At 34.4% G+C, this 23419-nt stretch overlaps 1 protein-coding gene across 1 annotated transcript in view; it reads right to left on the bottom strand.

The window, feature by feature from the left end:
- LOC129787814 (protein serrate) overlaps positions 1-7901 on the bottom strand; it is a 45670-nt gene extending 37769 nt beyond the window's left edge. Inside the window, exons 1-3 of the mRNA XM_055823615.1 lie at positions 6780-7901; positions 2823-2940; positions 2571-2761 (exon numbers count right to left, since the gene is read on the bottom strand). Of these exons, the coding sequence (XP_055679590.1) occupies positions 2571-2761; positions 2823-2940; positions 6780-6845 (375 nt within the window). The 5' untranslated portion in view covers positions 6846-7901. The remainder of the gene's footprint in view (positions 1-2570; positions 2762-2822; positions 2941-6779) is intronic.
- Positions 7902-23419: the final 15518 nt, after the last annotated feature.

Here is a 23419-nt window from a genome sequence, read left to right as displayed (position 1 = left end):
TTTCCATGAAAATAAAGTAAGAAAAAAAAACAAGACGAAGCTGCGCTTTGAAAATCAAAGGAAAGCCTATGACCACATTTGTTTTACAAGATATATTGCAAAACGGCAATGAATTATTTTGTTAGTACTTTATAAATTTAAAACTCTTCACGGTGGAAACATTGGGGATCTTCGTGTGAAGAAGATGAAAATGGTTTATTACTTTTTTCATGCTTAATTATTTCAAATATACAAGCATTTTTCGCGGCATCATATTCAAGACTTTTTTTTTGCTTCTTTCTTGATGCGCTCCAAGAAGATTGTTGTGAGGCAAAAAGACTCTGCATCCTACACGTTTTATTTGCACTTCATTCCAACATGTATAGATTTATTGGGATTACTTTTTTTTTCTGTTTAAATTCTAAATCCCATAAAATGGTTTATTTGACATTATGTTGATGTTTTTTGAGTACTTAAATAAAAAAAGAGAAGAAAAAGGCAAAAATTAATTGAAAGATTTTCTCAATGCTTTGAACAGTTAGGAATCTCTCTCTGCTAGCTCAACATGGAGGTTTTGTGATTGAGGATTAAAAGCTCGCGGAGTTTAATGCCGAAAGCATCGTATAGGATAATTATTGATTTTTTTTCTAACGAAGTCATAAAAATTTACATTCAATCAAAGTCAAATTGGAAACACACAACAAGGAAAATTTAAACTAATTGTAATTTATTGCTCTTCAACTTATAATTATTTGACTAGTCTTCGCTAATGAAAAGTAGGTATATGTTGTGAGGTTGAAAAAATATATATAATGTAGGTATACATACAAGAATTATGCTATATGTCTTCGGAGGTTTGTTGTACATTTTTGTGGATGTTTTTGCATCGTAAACATCAAAATATAGTCAAAGCACAAATACATATGCTTGCGATGCTGCCAACATTGTACATTCATAAATGTTTTACACGCGCCCTGATACAATCAAAAAGGAAATATTTATCTTTTAAACTATGGGGGTATTGTGATTCCACCACGGTTCTCTCTCTCTCGCTCTCTGCCTCACTCTCTCCCAAAGGAAAGAATGAACTTTTATTATTATTGGGAAGCAACATTTATGTTATTTTTTTATTTGTTCTTTTTTAAAGCATAAGTTATTGCAATTGATTACTTTGAAGAGATAAGGAATAGACATTGATTTTGAAATATGTATGACAGGGAGTCCTATGCGAAGTAGTCGTGAGACAAATATATTTCCATTACAAAACATATTTCTGCGCGGTATTTCCAATTATTATGAATGACTTATAAATTAGCATTGAAGAAGAAGCACAAACTGGCGGATGTACAGATGAAATTGGTATATGAGAGGGGTTCTTTCTTCTATATATTACGAGGGATTCTGAATTAATTCACCGTGTGTGATGGTTTAATCCAGTTAATGACGTTACGTTATTAGGTTCCTGCTCTTCTTAGTTGCCTCCCTAATGAGTTCCGATCGATTCGATATTTTATGTATTTTTTATTACTGATTAGTTTGATATTTTTTTTTATTTAAAGTTTACAGCAGCAATAACCCCTAGATTGACAGTTTCGAAATTGACAGAAGTTTCCAATTTGACAGAAGTATTTGACAGGACTTTTTGACAGACATTTCAACGTTCTGTCATCTATAGCGACGTTAATTGGTTTGAAAAAAATTTCTCTAAATCAATTAAAATTCTAATAAAATGAATTTCAATTTAAATAAAAAAAACCAGCATATTTTTTTTTCATTGAGATTCCTCAACTCTTTTAGTTCAAGCAGTGTCAAGTGCCACAAGAGTCACAAAACACGATTTTAATTGCCGTCCGTGTGTGACACCCACTTGAGATGGCATTCGTAATCAATAGCAACCAAACATTGTTCATCTCTTGATTCCGATCTCTCTATGATCTTTTTTTTTGTACAATGCAGCAACTCACGATGCAAGAGAGATATGTTAAGGTATAGGTACTATTAGATTTAACACGATTTGAAATATGGGGTTTGTTGTCAAAAGTGCAACATTTTCTCAAACAATAAGAACATACAATTCGATCGGCGGGGCGAGGAGGGAGGGGAGGGGGACAAAGTTTAGTAAGAGGAGAGAAAGATCCTTTAAACATGTCCCATATTTTAAATATTATGTAGGTATTATATATATAGTTATAAAAAAAAGTATCCATCCCAGGAAGAATTGAAAAACGGGGTATTGATTGCATGTATAAAATCTTTCTTACATGGAGGGAACTTTTTGTCTTTTACTTCGTGAATGTTGCCCATTGTTTTGTAGGCATTATCTATCATACTTGTTGGCCGAAACCCCATCCAAAGCTACAAGAGAGGCGAAGATATGGGAAGCATTTCATCATTGCAATTGCAAAGGTTTTACATTGGATTTCTTGAGGATAATTTTTTTCCTGTGTGTTACCAACAAGACTATGTGTAGTGTACCTACATATAAACTTTGAAGCATTCCCTGCGGAGGAACTTTGTGCACCAAGTGATGACAATTTCTCGCACTTTTTGCATGCAAAAGAAGCTTTTTTGTTGTTGTGAGAATGACTTACCGTCCAACGGAAAGAAAATGGAAGAACAATCGAACTGATTTGGGGATCGGTGAGAACAAAGCTTGAACCACCAAGAACAGGTGTACTGGCATTCCCAAAGGAGCATCCATTTAGTAATCCTTTAACAGTTGTGAGTGAACTTTGATATTCCTTTAAGCATAGCCGAAAGGCAGTGGCACAGGGAGGGCATCCTTTGAAACGAAAAAAACAATTTAGTTTTTGTTAAAGCATTAAGAAAAAATATCTAATTACCATTCAATCGTGAAGCTCTAATTTCCATTGGAATTCCACAACAATATCCCGTCAACAATTGGCTATTTTTATTGGATATTTCCAAGATTTGTAATTCGAATTTTCCAGTTGAGGAAACCTGGTTTTATGTATGAACGAAGAAAACAACATTATCACTTAATTACAGCATATAAATACGGCTAATTTGTCGTCTCATGAAAGTGTTTTGCACTCAATTAGCATGCTCATTATGCTCACCCAGAGTGTGGTGTGAGGAGTTTAATATTTATGAGGCGCAGTGCAATGTTCATTTTGTTTTGAAAATATAAAGTCAGTCAAAAGAGACTTGTCCTCCCTCTCGTGCTTACCTCTGCCACAGCATTACCCCCTTTTTGTGCAAAGTGATTTACAAGGAAAGGAATGATGGTCTGGCGCTTCAACTAGTCGCGTGGATTTGCAGCATAGATTTAATTGCTCTAACCTTAGCCGTGGCGATGAAAGTTATATCTCCAACTAGCATACCACATACCCCAGCAATAAATGTTTATATGCTCTGGAAGTTGCTTGTCCGACATTATGGAAAAAATGCATCTTCCTCATTTTTCTGCGTGTTACAAATGAATCGCTTAATTGAGAAAGAATGCAATGTTAATTTTTTTTTTGAGTAGCTTTTATGGGGAATTCGCATTGTATTCTGTGTAAAATTTATTTATTTTTGAACATTTTGTTTGAATAATAAATTAAGGCAATTCATTAATTGATATGAAGTCAAAACGAAAAGAAAGGGATCCCTGTTGCAGCATATGCTTTACAACAACGTTTCGAGAAATTTATTGCCATCATCAGGCTCTATTGTACGTAAGATTATTTGGAATTAAAAATTTATTCATGACGAAGAATTCTAATAGATTCTAATTAATTTTTAATCATTCTCTTTAAAATAAAAATTGGAAAAAACCTTCATTACATATTTTCTCAATATAATTTAAAGCATCTGCCTGAATTCCTTAAAGAAAATCTAAGAAATCCCGTAAGATCTTCAAGAATTGTTATCTAAATTTTTACTTCAAAACATTCAATTTTCTCTTGATATTTTGAGAAGATTTAATTAAAATATTCTCATAGTAACAAATACATAAATTTCAATTTAGATCGTGGAAGAATATTCTCCTGAAAACTCCGAGTTAATACTAAAAAAAGAATTTACTGCAACTTCCTCACATTCAACTCCAATTAATTTCATGTTCTATTGAAATAGAATTACTCTTTAAAATCTAATTCTCTCACAGACAATTTCATAACTATATATGAAATAGTCTCACAGTAAACTAATTATATAGAGAGATATTTAATGAACTTCAATGGCTCTTCGACAGAGTTTTAATGCCTCTTCCACGCACGGTTATATTATTTTTGCAAATATTTGCAGACAAAACAGTATACGGAACTTCTCAAAAATGTAGTTTGGAGCTGTGATTTTTTACTAAAATTAAATTGCTTATTATTGTTGGGTAAAATAGAAGAGAAAAAAAAGAAGACAGTGCTGAGAGAAGCCGCGAAGACTCTATTAAGCGTAGAAGAAATCACGGTTCATTTCAACATAATGGGGTAAAAGAGGAGCTATTTCTTTGGCGATTGCGCCGCGCTCTTCTAATTATCATGGGATTGTACATAAGAAAGAAGAAACATTATAATGCCTTTCTTCATTGTACATTAAAAACATTTAGTATTTTACATTTATGTATTTTCTTGCGAAAACAACTTTTTGTTCTTTCTCAAAAGTTCTCGAAAAAAAAACATTCATACAACGTTTATACAAGAAGAAGACCTTATACTCGGACGCAGGGTTTGAGTTTCCACCGCATGTGAATATACATATTTGTTGGGTGTTCAACCCCCCTTTTGTCTTACAATTTGCTTGCCTTTAGCCTATAATTAGATTTTATATATTCACTTAATTACGCGAATATTGAAATGAACTTAACAATTAAGGGCATTTTGCAGGAGAAATATTTCTTGAAATATCTCCGAGGTGGTGCTTCTGGTCATAAAATATTACGAGCTTTATGGGGAACCTTTTCAGACATAAGAATATCAATTAGATGGAAGAAGAAAAAATGCAAAAAAGAATTCATTTTCAGGGTTAATCCTTCTGAATAAATTTCTATGCAAAAAATACAAATTCATGAGACGCGCATGGAAGGAATTTAATTGATAAAACCCTCGAGTTTCTTTTATATAAAAGAGCTTATCTGCAATTATAAGAAAAAAACCATGCCAAGTGTAGAAGCAGCGAGTATAGTATTTATGTGTAGCCTATAAACTCATAAGATCGAAGATTTATCTAAAGAAAAAAAATTCCAACTCTAAGAAAATGTGAGAAATGTTTCTCTGACCGATCGCAGCGTAAAGAAAATAATAAAACAAAAATCTTATCATTTTCTCAATGAAAAAGCTCGCATTTTTATTTCATCATAAAAGTGTATATCGCTGGTGCTTCCAGAATACATATTAAAATTATTCTTGGAATTATCTCTTCAGGGGAGATAATGTAAAATAGTTTGTGACTCATTTTTGCAAGCATTTAAATTAGCAAATTACCATGAGATTGTACTACATAACATCCTCATGGGAAGATTATTTCTATACGTATTATGTACATTGTATGATGCGACATTAAATACATATTATAGTGGATTTTAAATAAACCAGTTTTAGAGGATATTTTGTGCACAGAAAATTTTCCCATGAGTCTCTTCACTATATAATTTTTATTTTTAACAAAGTAAAATGCATTTTCCTAACTTTTTGGTACCCAAGTCCTTCTTAAAGCTACAATGAGGTTACACGTGAAATATATTTTCTAAAAATTAATAAATTTTGTTAAGAAGTGTTTTAATTGAAAAGATTCCTTTAGAAGTCTTCTAAAAACAATAAAATTTTATGAATATTTCTTCTTAACCAAAGGTTTTCCTTAAATGTTATAGCAAGGGGGCTTGCCCCATGTATTGTGCATAAAACTCTTAGTCGAAATTGGGACTTTCCCACAATACCGGAAGTTTTCTTTTAATAGCGCTCCAGATAAAACAGAAATTGCCATTTTCGGGATCTTGGGAATATCCCGATTCAGACTTAAAATTAAAACTTAAGAATGAATAATTAGGGTAGACTAAGCAACGCAAATCTTTGTCAATCTTAAAAAAAACAATTCAAGAATTCTGATTCAAAATTAAAAGGCTTAAAAAATAGTTTGGGAAAAATTTTACAGAATGAATTGTTATTTTTTATTTATTTTATATCGAGTTTCACCGAAAAGATGATTTCACCAAGAGAAAAAATTGTCAATGGATATTTCTCTATTATGAATCGTTTATTTTGGAAACTTCCCTAATTTTTAACGTAAGAAGTAAATCGAAAAATTAAAAAAAAGAATAATATTTTTTTTAAATTTTATAAGACTTAAAGAATGAAACATTAAAAAAATCTTTAAACGTATTTAGACCGATTTAACTCTCAAGAAAATAAGTCATCAAAAGACATTTAACTCTTCCGAAAGCTTGAAAATTCTTCTTCTTTTAGGTTGTGATTCTTTTTCAACACATTATTTCACCTCTCATACATAATCAAAGATGAGTTTCAAGATCCAATGAAAAACAACTTCAACCCCTAAAGCAATATTCACGGCATTATGTAGCCACCTGGGCGCATCATAATTTAATTTTGCTTCATTTCTTTTGCAAAGTGTTACATAAATTTTTATATATTCATCCTCTTGTGAATGAATGAAATGTTAAAAAAAAATCCCACATTGAACCTGCTACTAACAGTGGCAAGTTGATGAAACACCCGCGAGCAATTGACATTGCCTCTTCTTCACCACACTCTGTGAGCACGCGAGCGATTCCGGCAGAGAGATTATCTAAAATCGTCTTCAGAGCCGTTTAGACAAGAAGATGGGTTGAAATGGTTGGAACTTACTTGGACTACGAATTCAATCAAAAGTGCAATGACAAAAATCCAAGGTCGGAAATTGTTGATTCCCATATTGTCACAATAAATCCACTGGGATGCGTGGTTTCTTTTCTTTTCTTTCTTGTTACTTCACATGTGTGTTAAATATGCCATTAAATTGCACTACATCCACTTGAGGAAGTTGTCGTCGTCGAAGAAGATGTGTTTTGTAATTATTAAAATCATTGCTGCACACTCGGTATGTGTGAAGAAAGTACTACAACAATCCTTGTCCGTACACTGCACTTGTACATTATTTATTCTTCTTTAAATTTTCTTTTTCTTTTTTTGAATGAATTTATGGAGGTAAAATTGTGTGGCTAATTTGTGATAATGTAGAGCAGAAGAATAATTTAATGCACGCACCATGTGGGATAATCACTGAAATAATCTCATCTGAAACACCATAAATATGTTGGGTAAATTTTCACAAAATTATTCATATCATGGAATGTGACTTTGAGAACATTCTTCCTCCTTCAAGACGAACGTGGAGATTGTATATATATCCCTCAATGCACGAGAAATGTCGAGTGCTGTGCAAAGTTATCACACAAAGTTGAGTTCACTGAGTGGGTTATGTGCGTGTTGTACATATATAGCAATGAGGATATCTTATGCTATACATAGTAAAATTTGTTGCATAATTGATAAATATTGAGACCATGTCCCATGAAACTGATAGCTCTCCTCGTAGCTCCTGATTATTTTTTTAACACTCATGTGCTACACTTTGAGCACATAACATTAATTCTTGTGATTAAAGTATTTCACAATGTTTCGCTCTATCGCAATCACTTTATTCCTTCTTTATTTCTTTAAATAAATCCACAAAATTCACACACGTAGCATAAAAAAATAAAAATTAAATAATGAGAACGTCGCACAAGGTGCACAAAAATGCAGATTAAAGACACTTTTACTTGGAGAGTTTATGAAATTCGCAACGCGCGCGCTAATCCCACAATTAAAGCACGCATAGCGCTAAAAATCCGCGAAGCGATCAAAACGAATATTCAGTATTAAAGCGGTAGCGGGGCGAAAACACATGCAGGCCGGAAGGCAGGCAGAAACCTACTGTTTGCAATGTTGGACCTCCGGCGAGACCTCAGGCTTTGAGGCGGAGCTCGCATCATTTCCTTTGCCCCTGCTCAAATGTATGGGTGCATGGGTAAAGAGAATAGGAGAAAACATTGATGATGGAACTAAAAGAGTGGGTTATAGCGCGTGTACAGCAAGATAGAATGAGAGCGCGTAATCATATTCTCACGCTACTTTTGTGAGGTGCTGCACCACGGAGGAAAAAGGATATAATGCACACAACAGCAGTAAAAATTAATTATACAGAGCAGATGTGTGACATATAGTGTAGAGTTGAGCATAATGCGAAATTGCACATATAATTCCTCCCCATTTATATAGTTTTTCTCTTTTTTTTTTCCTACAAAAATATACATTTTAGCTATATACCTACATATTTTTTCCACCTTATAAGCCGGCCTCTTGAGAGATACGATAGATATGAGGCATGATGCGCGGGGAAAGCAATAAATGATGATTCCGGGGCTAATAAAAAGAATTCCCATCGCTATTTATGCTTATAATCAGAATGAAGAGAAATATCTCTATTTAACACAATCATCCTATTCCAATATTATGTAGATAACATCATTGGAGGTTTTTTTGTTGTTGCTGTTGTTGTCTGGGTGATGTGTTCTCTTTGAATGTAACATCCCCAATCAGAAACACTAGTTTGTGTTTTGTATTGCTCCATCGATAGATTATCTGCCGTGGTTTTTTTCACTGATTCATCTCGATGGGATTGGAATTTTAACAAAGTTAATTCGATTTGAAATCTCAAGAATGAGATGACTATACCCGTGTGGAGTGAAATTGGAAAATGAGACGGCGAGTGTCTGTTTGGAAAGAAACCGCGCCATGAGCCTCGCAAAGCCCCAGAGAGGCAATACGTCGTCAGGTGGTTGAGAAGTTTTGAACCTATAGATTTCTAGAATTAGGCCTTTGACTAATTATAGTCTAAAGATAAATTAAGAACAGGAAAGTTTAGGATTTAGTTTTTGGAGCAACAATGAAGGATCAGTGGATCAGGATCTAAACGAATCCTTCAATTTAGACAAGTCAGACGTAAAGAAGCGTCGAAAGCTTTACTCAAAATTGTAAGAATTTATTTGGACTGATTAGCCGATCTTTTGCTTATAATCCTGGAAAGAAATCGAATCCTTCACTTCTCTGCTATTAGACCTATGCTTAAAAAGACTGAGGTGATTCTTATTGTTTAACTGTGTCCTAATACAAAGATCAGATACAAAAAAAAAAAACAATCAATGGGACTAGAACCCAAAACATGATCTAATTTGAACATTTTATCTGGCCCTGAACACTTACATAGAACCGCATTAGATTTTGTCTTTTTTTTTAATTATTCAAACAAAATTTGTCTTGAAAGCTTCCTAACTAGCAGATACAACAAAATCTTTTTAGAAGTCACAAATTGGTCGCAGGAATGTTTTCAAGCCACCAAATTCTTAAGCTTTAAAGAACATTCACGTTCATGTTTTTTTTTAATTCATTTAAATTCGTTGAAGCTAATTCAGATTGAAACTATCAATTTATTAAGTTTTTGTTTTTTAGATTTTCTTCTCTTTTCAAAACATTTCCTTGTATTTTTTCCCAAATTTTCCTAATCAGCATTATACTGAAACCGTGGTGGAAAGCCACAAATCAGTCACGAATATGTTTTGAGTAAAAGAAAGTGGAAAAGCCAAAGTCTTCAATGATTTAAAAATTTCCGAAACAGGAATAATACTAACACAGATTAACAAAAAAGTCTCAAATTAATCGTATGAAAGTTCTTGGATTCTAATTCAGGAAGAAAACCAGAAAGAATGAAATCTTTAGTAAAATTCTAAAAGCAAAATTAATTTGCAAATATTATTTATTCTTAGCTAAATTCTAATTTACTTACAATTCATTCAAAATCTTCTTTTTGATAAGACATTGATAAGACAGTTAAGCCGAAAACTTTTCTACCCTCCCACCCTGTAAGACATGTATTATACACAGAGGCAGGCAATGTAGTATAAAATTGAGGAGGATAGAATTGGAGTACTGTGGTGTGTGTAGGTATCTTTGAGCACACACCGGGTGTATACAAAAGCATAATTTTATATGCTTTAGCATGTATATAGTTGTGTGGTGGTTGGAGAGGAACATTACGGCATTCTTGACGATCACGCGGGTTAAATGGTAAAATCGTATTAAGAAAAGGAACTTCTTATATGCACACATTTATCTAAAATGTATATAGCGCGTAGCGTATATATATAAAACTACAATTCAAGAATCAAGAGAGAAGAGATGAATCCAAAACGGGTTCCATTGCGTGTGAAAAAACAAGCTTTCTTGGGATGCGATTGACTTTTTACTTGTTAGTCTTGTTTGCTGGTGGTTTTAGTTCAGTATATATTTTTAAGATTTCATTTATGATTTTTTTCTTGTACAGCCCATTTGTCGACCCAGAGGAGAGCATTTATGTATATGCGGAGATTTTTCGAAGCAAGGTGGATTCTTCTTAGGTTCTGTGTGTAGCTTCTTTTTGCATAAATCTCAACCGCCCTCCCATTAAGTGCTTCAATTGAAGAGAGTATAATTAGGAAATTCATTGAGAAGAAATTTTCATGTATGTGGGAATAATTAACCTAATTATTTTTCCTGATATTTGAAAGAAATAATCGTTGCGAGGATGCGCTGCGCGGCATAAAAGGGCGCTTCTTCGTGGTATTATTTAAGATAATCCAATCAACGTAAGCATATTATTACAAAAATTTGCGTATATCATTCAAACTAATGATGAATCTTGCACGATGGAGTTCGTTTAATATATAAATATTTGTGCTCCTCAAATCATGCTTTAATACCCATACGGGAAAGGAGATGGGAGAACAAGAAAAACCATATATACGTGCATTTTTTGTTCCCTACGCGCTGATGGGAAGAAAACATAATATGAAAAAAACGCGAATGGGGTATATAAGAAGACTGGAAGTATAATCCATATATAGGGTGTTCATCACCTGACCAGTTGCATTACAACACTTCAAAGAACTCACCGTTTTAGTGGTATTCATCGTGCAAGTAAATATTCAATTTATTATGTACCCTATGTGATTTATACAGGTGCTCAACAGCGCTGCTGGCAAGGTAGACAAGTGGTGTTTCGAGCCTCGTGCATTTCTTCATATATATATACCTACATATGTACATATGTATATTTCTCCTTTTCTCAAAATATAATCGGGGATGTGTATCTAAATGAATTTTGCATTTTTCAGCAACGCGCAATTTTTTTTTATTCCAACATTCATCGTGGACTCACACTTAAAATTATGCTCGCAACGTGATGCTTTTTGACATTGTGCAAATTTTACATAAATTGCAAATTTTCCCCCATTATTCTTTAAAAAGATGAAGAAGAAGGAAAAACATCTCCTGTTGTTTTTGCACACCGATATTCACCTTCAATGTTTTAATATAAAATTCTCCTTCGATAGAGTTATTTAAAAGAAACAAAAAAAAAAGATAAAGAGGGGATAAGAAAAAAAAACTTTTGAAGAATTTAAATGGTTAATTTCTCGCACAAAAGAAACATTGCTGGTAATTTAACTTCGATTCTCCTGTTTCTCTTTTGCCGTATTCGTGTTTATTAAGATTAATTCCTTGTGCGAGATCGCAAAGGGAAAAAGCTGCAGCTCCGGTTGCGATTTTCTGGCTTTCGAAAATTCGTTCAGATTTGTTGTTCCACACAGAGAGTTCAAGAACGCATTGCATTTTATTATGGTCTTGCTTGCACCACCATCATCAGCAAAAAAAATCCTGCGGTTGCACTGTAAGACAAAAAAAAAACGCATCCACGTCTTCGGTGGTTGAGTTGCTGAAGCAATGACTGAATATTTTCTGCCTATTGACTTTATTTTGACAGATGAAGTCTGCTTCTTTGCACTGGTAGAATTTACTCCGACATTTAATTGCTTGATTTTTATTTTTATTTTATTTTATTTTCTTGAGAAGTTCTTGATTTCAGACGTTTTAATGAAAGAAATTATTTAAAAAAAAAATATAATCAGACATTGTCACTCGTATGAGTAACATTGTGCTAGTTGGGTATAGATAAAATAGTCAAAAGGTGCTAATTGGGTTTCTATCTGATTTCCTTAGATATAAGAATACTTAAGAAAAATGCCTTTGAATAAATTTTCGAAAACATTGAAATTAATAGAACTCTAAAATCAGACCTCACCTATACGCTTTTGGCAGAATTTTTAATTAATTTCCTTGTTAGATTTAAGTAGAAAATCTCGTAATATTTCTATATCAAATCTCCCCGAAAATGCTACGCTAAAATGCGCGGAATGAGGAGAAGAATTTAAAGACCATTCCATGTATATGCATTATAATGAAGAAACACCGGCTTTTGATGTTCTAATAATGAGTTTATTAGGGCAAAATACTCGTATGTCTTCCTCTTCGGGGGACTGTCTCAATATTTTTCAAAACATTCCAATGAGCACCTTAGAAATCGATTGATTTCTTCCGACATTCTCTAATCGTGCTTTATATATTTTCTTCATCAGCGCGCGTAAGTTTTGCAAGCGAATGCTTTAACAGTTTAGTAGGTGTGTTTAGTGGATGAGAGAGCTTTTCTCAAAAAACTAATCACTAACAAATAATTTAGAAGAAAAAGCAACAACATGGGACAAACATTAATTGACCCAAAATGCTCTACCGAAAAAAAAAGCCAAAGAGCTTGTCTTAGCACTAAATATTTCTTAAATTGTCATGTCAAATGCTGATCATTTGGTGGTGATATCGTTAACCGTTAAGTGATATTTTTTTGCTAGTTTGTCGGTAGAAAAAGAAGAGGCGTAAACTATATTTTTACTATAATATGTTAACGAAAGAATTAGGAGATTTCTATATTGGTATGGATTTTGTGTGTTTAGAGCAATAAATTGTGGATACCCCAATGGGTGATGAAGTTTCTTATGAAGAAATATACTAAACTATATTGAGATCATAACTTAGGATGGTTTGATATCAGTTGGAAAATTAATATTCAATTTGTTTCTTTCACTGTCTTTGGATGCTTTTGAATACAAATTGATTATAATAAAATAATAAATTTCGGGCCTTTTTAACATATTAAATTTCTTCGGGCACGGCCGGAATGATTTAAATATTAAAATAAATGCGCTCATTAATGGTATAACACTCCTACCACATCATTATTAAGGTCTGTATGTTGATTGTTATAATTTTATAGGCATCTAATTTGCGGTTTGATGCAAAAACACGGGGGATTCTTTCTTTTTTTTCTTTATTCATTCTCAAGAAATTCTTCTTTTCTTTTTATTTATTTTTTTTTTAAATTTCTTGGTCTATTAATGAAATCTCCTTCTTTCTCTCTCTACATTATCTATGTAAAAATATATATTGTCTATATATTAATTCAGATTTTCCAAGTCTCTCTCATTCTCTCTCCCCCAAAGCACCACATAAGACAGTGAAATTCCCATGTTTCATCGTGTTCTTATTCATAAAAATGTAGTGTATAAGATTGGATGGAATAGGTCAATCACATAGTCCGAAAGAAATCAATTGATTTTTTGTGATCTCTCCCTCCTCTTTACTCGATAATCTTCAATTTGGTTCACATTTTTCCTAATTTTATTTATAAGGCGTGCATGTAAATCGTTAATTGATTGACAGACAAGTTTTACGCATAAAGAAGCGTATAAAGGCCTCAACCGATGATATTTTTTCTCCTCGATGACCAATGATTTTTTTCTTCTTCTTAACCAATCTCCGTACGTGTTCTCTCCTCATCTTCCGTAATTGTACCTCGGGATGTTTTGTTTTAACATCGCGCATTATGTTGTGTATGTGTAAACCCCTTCAGTGGAGACTTTACGCTTTCTCAGAATTGAATTCTTTTTATTTTTTGTCCGGTGATAATTATCTACAATTTTGAATTGATTAAAAGAACTGACGCGCAGTGATATACTCCGCAGCCACAGAGGAATAAGATTACCGACTTTAGATGGACGAAAGACATAAATTTTCTTCCCACAAACTCTATAAGGATAGGGTCAAATAGTGATTGAATTTATCGGGCATCATTCTTAAAACGAATCATCAGTTTAGAAATAAAAAAAAGGTTCTTCTTAAAGTTTATTGTTTAACCTTTTAACCCTTCTAAGACATTACTCTTTGTACAAATTTTTTTTTTATATTAGGTGTTCTTTCAAAAATTAAAGCTGAATGATAAGTAGTGCTGAATAAAATGCAGCAAATTTTAAGCCAAAGTTTTGTTTTTAATTTAGAATGTGGATAAAACTTTAGCTTCTAAATACATCATTCTAATTCAGCAGAATTTGCTTAATTTTTCTGTAATTACCAATGTAAATAAATTATTTTACAAATTTTGTTCTTCAGAAATTACTTGAATTTCAGAAGCTGATAATCTAAATTTATAAAAGGGAATATTTAGCATTTACATTAAAAATTCGCCAGATAAACACCCCTTGTATCCCTTTTAATTTTTAATTTTTTGACGAAAATTTAGAGACAATTATGTAGTTCAAAATCAATTCTAAGCTAAATTTAAATTTGAATATATTTCTCCACATATCGTGAGTAATCTCCTTTATTCCTTAATTATTTATTGAAAGAATTCTCAAAAGAATTTTAACAACTAAAACTCATTTAGCTTAAAACAAATATAAAACGCAAAAATTAATTTAATCATGGATCTCCTAAAAGAATTTTTATTTAATTAATTTACTTATCAAGCTCATTTCTTGCTAAACAAAAAAAAACATTCTCATGTAATTATTTAAATCCCCCTGACCGATAAATGTGTGGTAGAGAGGCATGTATTGGCTTTATTTCTTTGTGGTTGCGAGTGTGAAGAATTCTTTCTGAAGAGACCTTTATATATTCCACCCAAATCGATCATTAATTAAGGCAACGTGTATTTATTTGTCTCCCATGTTTAAGCTCCCATGGTGGCTGCTGAAAATGTGACTGAGTGGATGGTGGACGATGTTTTCTTTTAAGAGAGACACTTGTCGTCTCTCCTTGAAAGCCAAACCAGCCAGCAGTGATTGGCCAATATTTCATTGTTGGGGCTTTTTTTTTTGTCAGCACTTCATTAAGGAAAAAATTCCAATCCTTCCCGTCATTCTCACACACATCACTTTTACTTGTGCTCTTGTGCAGAAATCCGAAAATTCGCATTTTTCCCCCCAAACACACCGCACCGCATAACCCGGCATAGCACTAGATTTTACACGATAAAGCCCATGCGAAAATATACAAATACACTGCTTCAGAGGGATAGAAAACAACAAGGTATTCTTAATTTCTTTGACTCAACCGCTCATTAGTGCATTCCAACATTTCGCGCGCAAATGTATATAAATCGTCGCGTATACTTCTTTTAAATATTCGATTCGGCTGTGGTCAAGAGAGCCTTTTTACTAACGAAACCAAATGAAAAAAAAACGACAACGAATAAAAAAAAGATTCAGAACCAATCTCCCCTTGATGGCACAGCATAGAGGATGGCATAGTGTTGGAGTTATTTTTTCCAAAAGTCAAATGGGATTTATTGCTAATTCTTTTCATACTTAATCTGGACATGTCATTCAGTTTTGGTGACTTTTTCGGATTTTTTCGTCTCTTTTCTTAATCGTTTCAGCGAATTTATTCTCAAATAAATACATCCTGTGAGAAATATTTTATTAAGTGAGCTTTCAGGCAATATATTTTGTGTGTTGTGGTTTATTTTCCTTTAATTGTCATGGATCATGGAAGTCAGGCTGTTAATTTTCTTTACCGTTTGATTAATCTAATTCCCATCACTACGCCTCTCTTTCTGCTCAAAAGGAACATACCTACACTACATTATATACATAGGTATATGGGGAGGAATATCTGTTAAGAAGAGAACCACTTGATGGTCAATATACTAAATTCTAAACCATTTGATTTCTTGTGATTCATAAGATATATACTCGCATTTCTCATCGCGTCTTCCTCTTTTAATTCTCCTTCATTCCTTCATCGTCTCTTTGCCTGTTTTCTTCGATAATTCTTTTATGCGACTCTTCTTCTCTTTCGATGCTCCAACTTTGCGATCTTGTGTGAGTTCCATGAAGTATCTACCTATACTCCATGCTCTCTGAAGGATTCTTTGTCAGATTTAATATTAGCCAGTTTAGAGGAAAACTTTACGCAAAAGAACGAGAGAGAGAGAAGAAAAGATAAATCGGTTGGAAACGACAAATTCACTTGTTGACTTATTTACGATGGTAATTCATGGGCTAATTTATATCGTTGGTGGCAAAAAGAATTTAAAATTAGCAAAAATATTCCTGTTGTAGATTCATATAAAAATTTTTGTGTGGTGCTACACAATCAATTCAATCACCATCACATCCCAATATAGTGGTGTCACGTTTTCTCTTTTTATGAAAATGTCTTTCAAAATCTCCCTCCCATTGAATGTTGGTGGATTTGTTGTGATTTTGTATTAAAACAAATTATAGCAAACGAATTGAGATCGAATGCCCAAGATTATGAATTTGATCTGTGCAAGACGTGGCTTCTAACAAGAGCCGTGTGATTAACTGTTTCACCAGACATAAGACATAAGAATTGTTGCAACACTTGAACCGTGTTAAGGGCTCACTCGCTCTCAGAGCTCTATCTATCTCTATATATGTATGATATATATTCCAAAAGAGGTCAAAAAGGAATCGCATATAACATGAGAGAGTTGATTGCAAAAGTTCATAAATACCTACTACAGATATTCATATCCATCTAATTTCGTCAAGAACATTAAGATTCATGTGAATTAGAAGATTTTTTTAACGTTTTTCTGTGATTTTAAAGAAATTTTAATCATTTGTAGGTAAATTTTATCAACAGAAATATTAATTTTTTAAGTCTAAATGACAGTCACTTAGCCAGTTCAGATTTTTCAATACTGATGGACGAGAGAAATTATTTCCTTATAGCTAAACAGATAAAGATCGTTTAAAAAATTTTAGTTGTTTGAAATTAAACGTCAAAGTTTGGAAAAGAAACTTCCAACGTTAAATAAAATATCAAACGTTAGAAAATAAACGTCAGTTCGCGATCAAACTAGCGAGCTCATTGAACTAAAAATAATTTTTTGGGGTTCCATATTTAGCAAAAAATCCCAACTCAAAAATTTTCGGTTTTTTGTTCTTCCTGATCCTCTGAGTTGGAGATGTCCTTTTGTGGTCATAAAATGATCAGGGATTGTAAAGACATAGTCTTGTACTAATTTGGACTCAATATTCATAAAATAACTATACAAAATAAAACATTTTCAAATTCGAACCTTTGGGTCAGCGTATGACCCAATGGACCTTGAAGGGTTAATTTTATTTATTCTCTTCCGTTGACGCTGAATACAAAATTGAATCCCTAATTTTTTTTTATTTAAAGCCTTTATATTATAATTGAAAGAAAACTGACTCTTTTATTGCCCATCATTGTAGTAAAATGAATAAAGTCCTTCATTAGCAAAGCTCTTTAACGGATGAAATTAAATCCAATGAGAAAGAAGGAAAAGAACAACATTACAGCATAATAATATGTAGTAATTCAACAAATTCTTCCGGAATAATTTCAATAAATAAGGATAAGAGAAAAAAAGGGAGGGAAAAGAGTCATTTTATAGATCACCAACTCTTACACCAGCAGTTATATGCATTTTCCCACAATTGGACGGCATTGCAATGTTTGTGAGCGCGGCATATCTGTTTGGCTTAGCAATTTCCATTATGAATTCTTCTGAGCACGGAAGCTTCATGCCAGTATTGGGTGTATTACTGTAGTTAAGGCCATGCGGGATATTGGTAGGTATATAGCATAGGTAACCCTCTGTGATGCTGCATCAGACGTGTTTTGCGAAATTTACAAGCCAACTGTGCATTTCGAAATTATGGCATTACACTATCGATAATTGCAATATCGTCTAAAACTCCCAAGTGCTTTATTTTTGCTTTAGCTATACGGTTTTGTATGTTTGGTACGTAGCCATACAACGAGGCAAAATAATAATACAACAAGAAAAAAAAAGATCAGCATAGAGAGGCGTGTCTAGCAATATTTCTAGCTCACCTATTGGGTATCATAATTGAATTCACAAGAAAGCTGGAAGTTGAATGTTCATATCGCGGTAAACAATTTTGCTTCTTTATACCCGCGCATTGGGGCCCCCAAACTCCGCCGACACACCGCCGTGCAACAAATTAGTAAAGGCGTTTTGGATGTAATGCTCTATTGCTTGCGCATAACACAATATATGCTGTTGTGTATGCGGCTCAAAACATAGAGCTGCGATGAACTTCAATTTGCAGCTTAAAATGCAATTTTATTATGTATGTAGGTAGGTAGGTTGGATGGTTTTTTTTGGAGGTTTTTGTGGGAGTTTTTGGTAAAGTTTTCTTGCAGGAGGGGGGAATGTTGAGATTTTATTTATTCTCTTGACCCAGAATTAGAATGAAGATTTCTTCGTCTTATTGGTGTGTTCTTAATTCTTATAACCATTTAATTTTCTTATTTATGTATTATATACAGGAAGATAAATTATTTATGATCAATCCTGTTATGAATACTCATTCAATTCTATTAATCTTTTATTTAAAATAAAAACCTGAGAAATCTATTAACTGTTTAGAAAGAAATAATGCTAAGGGGTGTTTTTTAAAGAACAAAAAAAATAATTGGGGAACATGAATTTATTTCTATCGTTATTCGCATAAAACTTTTAAAAAAATAAAACATTGAATTTTTCAGCGGGATTCCATTCTGTAGCTTCTGATAGTCGCAATAAGAGCTAATTAAGAGAACTACATCGTATTTTTTATGAATTTGACTTCAACGACATTTTACGTTTCCATTGCAAAATTTAATAAAAAGAAATAACATAGAAATAAAATGTACTGGTAAGCTGACCAAGCTTACGGGAGCTGTGTTTCTTTCAGTGTACCAATTTTGTGAGAGCAAACTAGAACGCGAATTAATTTAAATACGCGCAAAGTCGGGAAAAGTTGAAAAGTCATACCCTAAGAAATGTTTGGAAGGCCATATCTCGAGAACGGATCCATAGATTTTCATAATTTTTTTTTGTTTGAAAGGTCTTGAAGTCAGCTATAACATATCGAAAAATGAAAAAAATTTATGTCGCCATTTTCGAAAAATTCGAGTTCGAAATTTTCGAAAACTTTGTTTTTGACTTTAGCGCCTCTTGCGGTCATTTCTCGAAGTTGCAATGTTCTAGACATTTGTAGGGTTTCTCGAAACCTTTCATTTGCGCTTGAGTTGATCAAGATCGGACATGTAGAACCCGAGATATGACATGCCAACTTTGGAAGGCTATATCTCGAGAACGGATCCATAGATTTTCTTCATTTTTGGCATGGAGCTAGATAATATAGTCAGCTACAACATATCAAAAAATGAAAAAAATTTATGTCGTCGTTTTCGAGATATTCATCGAAAACTAATCGAAAATTTTGTTTTTGATTTTTGGCCCCCTAGCGGTCACTTTTGAAACTTCTGATGTTCTAGAGAGTTATAGGGTTTGTTGAGATCTTTCATTTGAGCTCAGGTTGATCAAAATCGGTCAAGCCGTTTTCGAGTTATGGTCGATTTTCGATGAAAAATTGTGGCAGCCATATTGACTAAACGGCTTGACCGATTTTCGAAAATGAGATATCGTTGGAAAGCTCTTGATGGCCCCTACAACATATCAAAATTTCAGATTTTTAGCTATTACAGGGGCTGAGATATAGCGAAAACAAAATTTTGAGGTTATTCAAAATGGCGGACGCGGGGGTGGGGGGTAAAATTTGACGTCATAATCGGACGTCTTCCAGTCGACTTTTAAACTTTGCCGTTTACCGCAAGTCTCTATCTATTACCGTTCTCTTGCAATTTAGCGTTATACTCCGGACGGACGGACGGCCGGACGGACGGACGGCCGGACGGCCGGCCGGAAAAAAAATTTTTGGCGCATACGTTTTTTGGAATGTGGGGACCCTAATTCGTGCTCATCCCAAGTTTGAGCCCGATCTGACGACTTTCGATTTTGCTCGGTACACAAAAGCTGTGTCTGAAAGAAACACAGCTAAAATAAATAAAACGTGAAAAATGATTTTCATGTATGGTACGTAGTTAACGACTTTTATTAAAAAAAATCTGCATATTTAAGAACGATTTAACCGATTTAACATTAATATCCAATGAAATATTCTTACTGAAGTCTATTACATTATTTGCACTGTTTTCACTCACAGCTTCGTATTGAACTTATTTTTTAATATCTTAAAATAGTTTTTTAGTAGAAAGAGAAATGAAAAATTAATTATAAAACAAATTAAGTCTTTTTTTATTTTTTGTAATATAATAAAAACTTATTTCTGTAAAATACCTGACAATGAGATACCACTGTCATAGTCAGGTACTACGATTCAGACTTATGGGGGTGAGTCCGTCCGTACGACCCCATGGCCCACGAGTAACTGAGCCAACCGTACTACGGTGGTTGGGAGAGAGAGTCACCTTAAGACGCCCGCCAACCCCACACACATAAGCCAATCTGTCCTATACCATGACAGTTAGTACCAGCGGTACTACATTCGGCCATTCCTGACTTTTGTGACGTCCTCGGCACAAGCTAGGAAAAGCAAGACAGATTGACCGAATTTTCCCGTGATCTTCGACCAGTATACTTCGCAATGAATGCGATAACAACTGCGGTCCTTTGTATAGAGTACAAGTCTGTATTAGACAACAACTCTTTGCACAAACTGAAGATCATATCAAAATGTTCCAGTGGAACCTCTTCCGACCAGTATACTTCGCAAAGAATGCGATAACAACTGGGTTCATGTGTTCTAGAGTGCAAGCCCGGCACAGTGGACAACAACTCTATAGACAACTGGAAGAATATATCAAATTGTTCCTAATGGAACCGTACTTGGTAGTCCAAGTACACAAGGGTTCTGTTTGATTTAGTACGCCAGTGCACATGACACAAAATCATCACACCCATGAACCTACAGGAGGTTCTCTCAACACAGCTTCCGCCATGTTACTTGTTTCTCATGGAACATATGTCTAGACTTAGCTTACCCAGTTCCAGGAACCGTAAGCTCGTTCCATAGAGACAGTGTCTCCGAGAAACCATTCGTCGTATGACTAACTATCAAGAACCTTGGATTGATGTTAACCAATACGACATTTCAGATTTTCAACGTAACAGGCCCACCATGCAAGCATGATGCCTCTCCGCGAAAACCTCGTCATGCTTTATCTACACCAGTATCATTTACTCACAGACTCATGAATCTCTATATCATCTAGTCAACGAAGACTCATGAATGTTGTCTTTAGTATTAACTGGTTACATGACCTGAATGTCTTGTCTAGCTTACAATGCGTCCATTGATCGCCCAGACCTACATTCCAATTCATCCATTCTACCATATCTATTGAGACATAAGGTTGGTTCTATGGATGCTTGAAGAGCCAGTTTATCACAGTATTTCTACTGATCACATAAACAGAGTGAATCGCTCTTCCATGTGCACAAGCACCTTTCTCTTCTCCTGATACCTCTATGCGAAACAAGAATCTCAGAGGACTTCCTTTCACCCAGGTATCTAATGCTTCAGTAAACCTGATCAGAAGAGAAACGCTACTTCAACACACTACGTCTTGTCAGTGTCCTATACTGCAAGCTATACTTCTACGCTTCAGTAAATAACGATTTGTACCAATACCAGTACCTTTCTTTTACCATGATACCTCACCAGGGAAAGAGCGATAACCTCGAAGAACTTCCTTCCGCTCAGGTATCATCAGATGCCTCGGTAGGCATTGCACAAAAGAGAGACTACCTATGCTATAACGCCACTAGTCCGTTTCACTAGATTCAAGCCCTAACTATGCTTCAGTGAAACCTCTCTCTCTTCCCTACAATTTACTGAAGAATCTTTCTTGGACATCGACAACCTTGATTCCATCCTCTTTGATCTCTATTCGAACCACCATAATATTCCTTTCATCTCGGTTTTTTACTAAGATCCCTCAATAATCCTAACCCGAGATGTACGAATTCCCAAGAAAAGACCACAAAAAAACGAGTTGCCCTAATTCTTCATTAATCTTCTTGAAAGATTCTTCCCCCCTTTTTTTCAAGAAGAGTCCCTGTTGGTCTTTTCTTTTTTTTTTATTCCTTTTTTTTCTTCAATTCTCTGAAAGGAAACCTTCAATTAATGGTCAAAATTTTTTGTTACGTTGCATTTCAAGGAATTCAACCAATTCTTCTATTCTTTGAAATTTTCATTAAAATTCATTTTTTTTTCGAATTTCATGAAGATTTCAACACATTGATTCCTTATAATTCCTTTGCAACTCACAACCTCTTTTCTTTTTTATTAAATCGGGTTCCATCTAAAGATGAGTTCCCGCACAAACTACAGCTGAAACATTACAATATCACACATTATAATACAAGGAATAAAAAAAAAACCATAATTTATTCCATTGACAGCTGTAAAGGAATCTTCCATTTAACATTCTCTTAAACTTAATATGCTACAGATAAACATAAAATTCATCAAGAGAATAACATAACAGAGGGATGAAAAGCGCTTTTCTGGGGGAAACAATTAAAAATTTTCAATGATTATTTTTATATGGAGAATACCACTCTCCAACACATTGAAAATACTTGCGATTTTCCTTCTTATACTTCTCATGCATTGCTGCATACGCTCCTTTTCGCCGCACCATACGCGTGTCAGGGCCGCCGCACGGTGCTTCGTTGGTGTGTGTGTGTGTGTCGCTTCGTCACGATTCCTGATGTACACCGTGGAGTTCTCACCACTCTCCGCGCACACACATGCCGCATCGTCCTCGGCGTGCGAGACTCGCTGCATCGCCGAGAGCTTCGTTGGTGTGTGTGTGTGTGTGCTCTCTCTCTCCGCGACGATCATGCTGAGTCGATCTCCGTCGCTGCTGCACACACACATTCTTACGCGCCCGCTCCCTCTCATGCACACGCGACACTTTTTTGCGTCTTAAACGTCCTCAAATGACGCATTTTCTTTATTTTGCGACACTTTTCCTCTGCGAAAACGTTTTTCGCATCGAAGGAAACCACGACGCAACGTCCCCATGCCCCGGAAAAGCCCCACGAAGGACTTTTTTTTCCTCAATTCCGCGACGAACACGTCACGACATGTCAAAATGGCATGTATTTTCTCGCGATTTTTCACACTTTTTCGACGCGTTTTCACACAAAACGGCACTTTTCCCGACAAGAAAACTATGAATGGCACTCACAGGTGCCCCAACGCGGTTTGTCCACGCCACGAAAGTCCCAAAACGATGGACTTTTTCCGCGAATTCCACCACGTGACGTCAAAGAGACGCCATGGAATTTTTCACTCGCGAATTCGCACAAATCACGCACTTTT

The sequence above is a fragment of the Lutzomyia longipalpis genome, chromosome 1 (assembly GCF_024334085.1).
Source record: "Lutzomyia longipalpis isolate SR_M1_2022 chromosome 1, ASM2433408v1".
NCBI lineage: Eukaryota > Metazoa > Arthropoda > Insecta > Diptera > Psychodidae > Lutzomyia > Lutzomyia longipalpis.
This window is presented reverse-complemented; position numbering and strand designations above follow the sequence as displayed.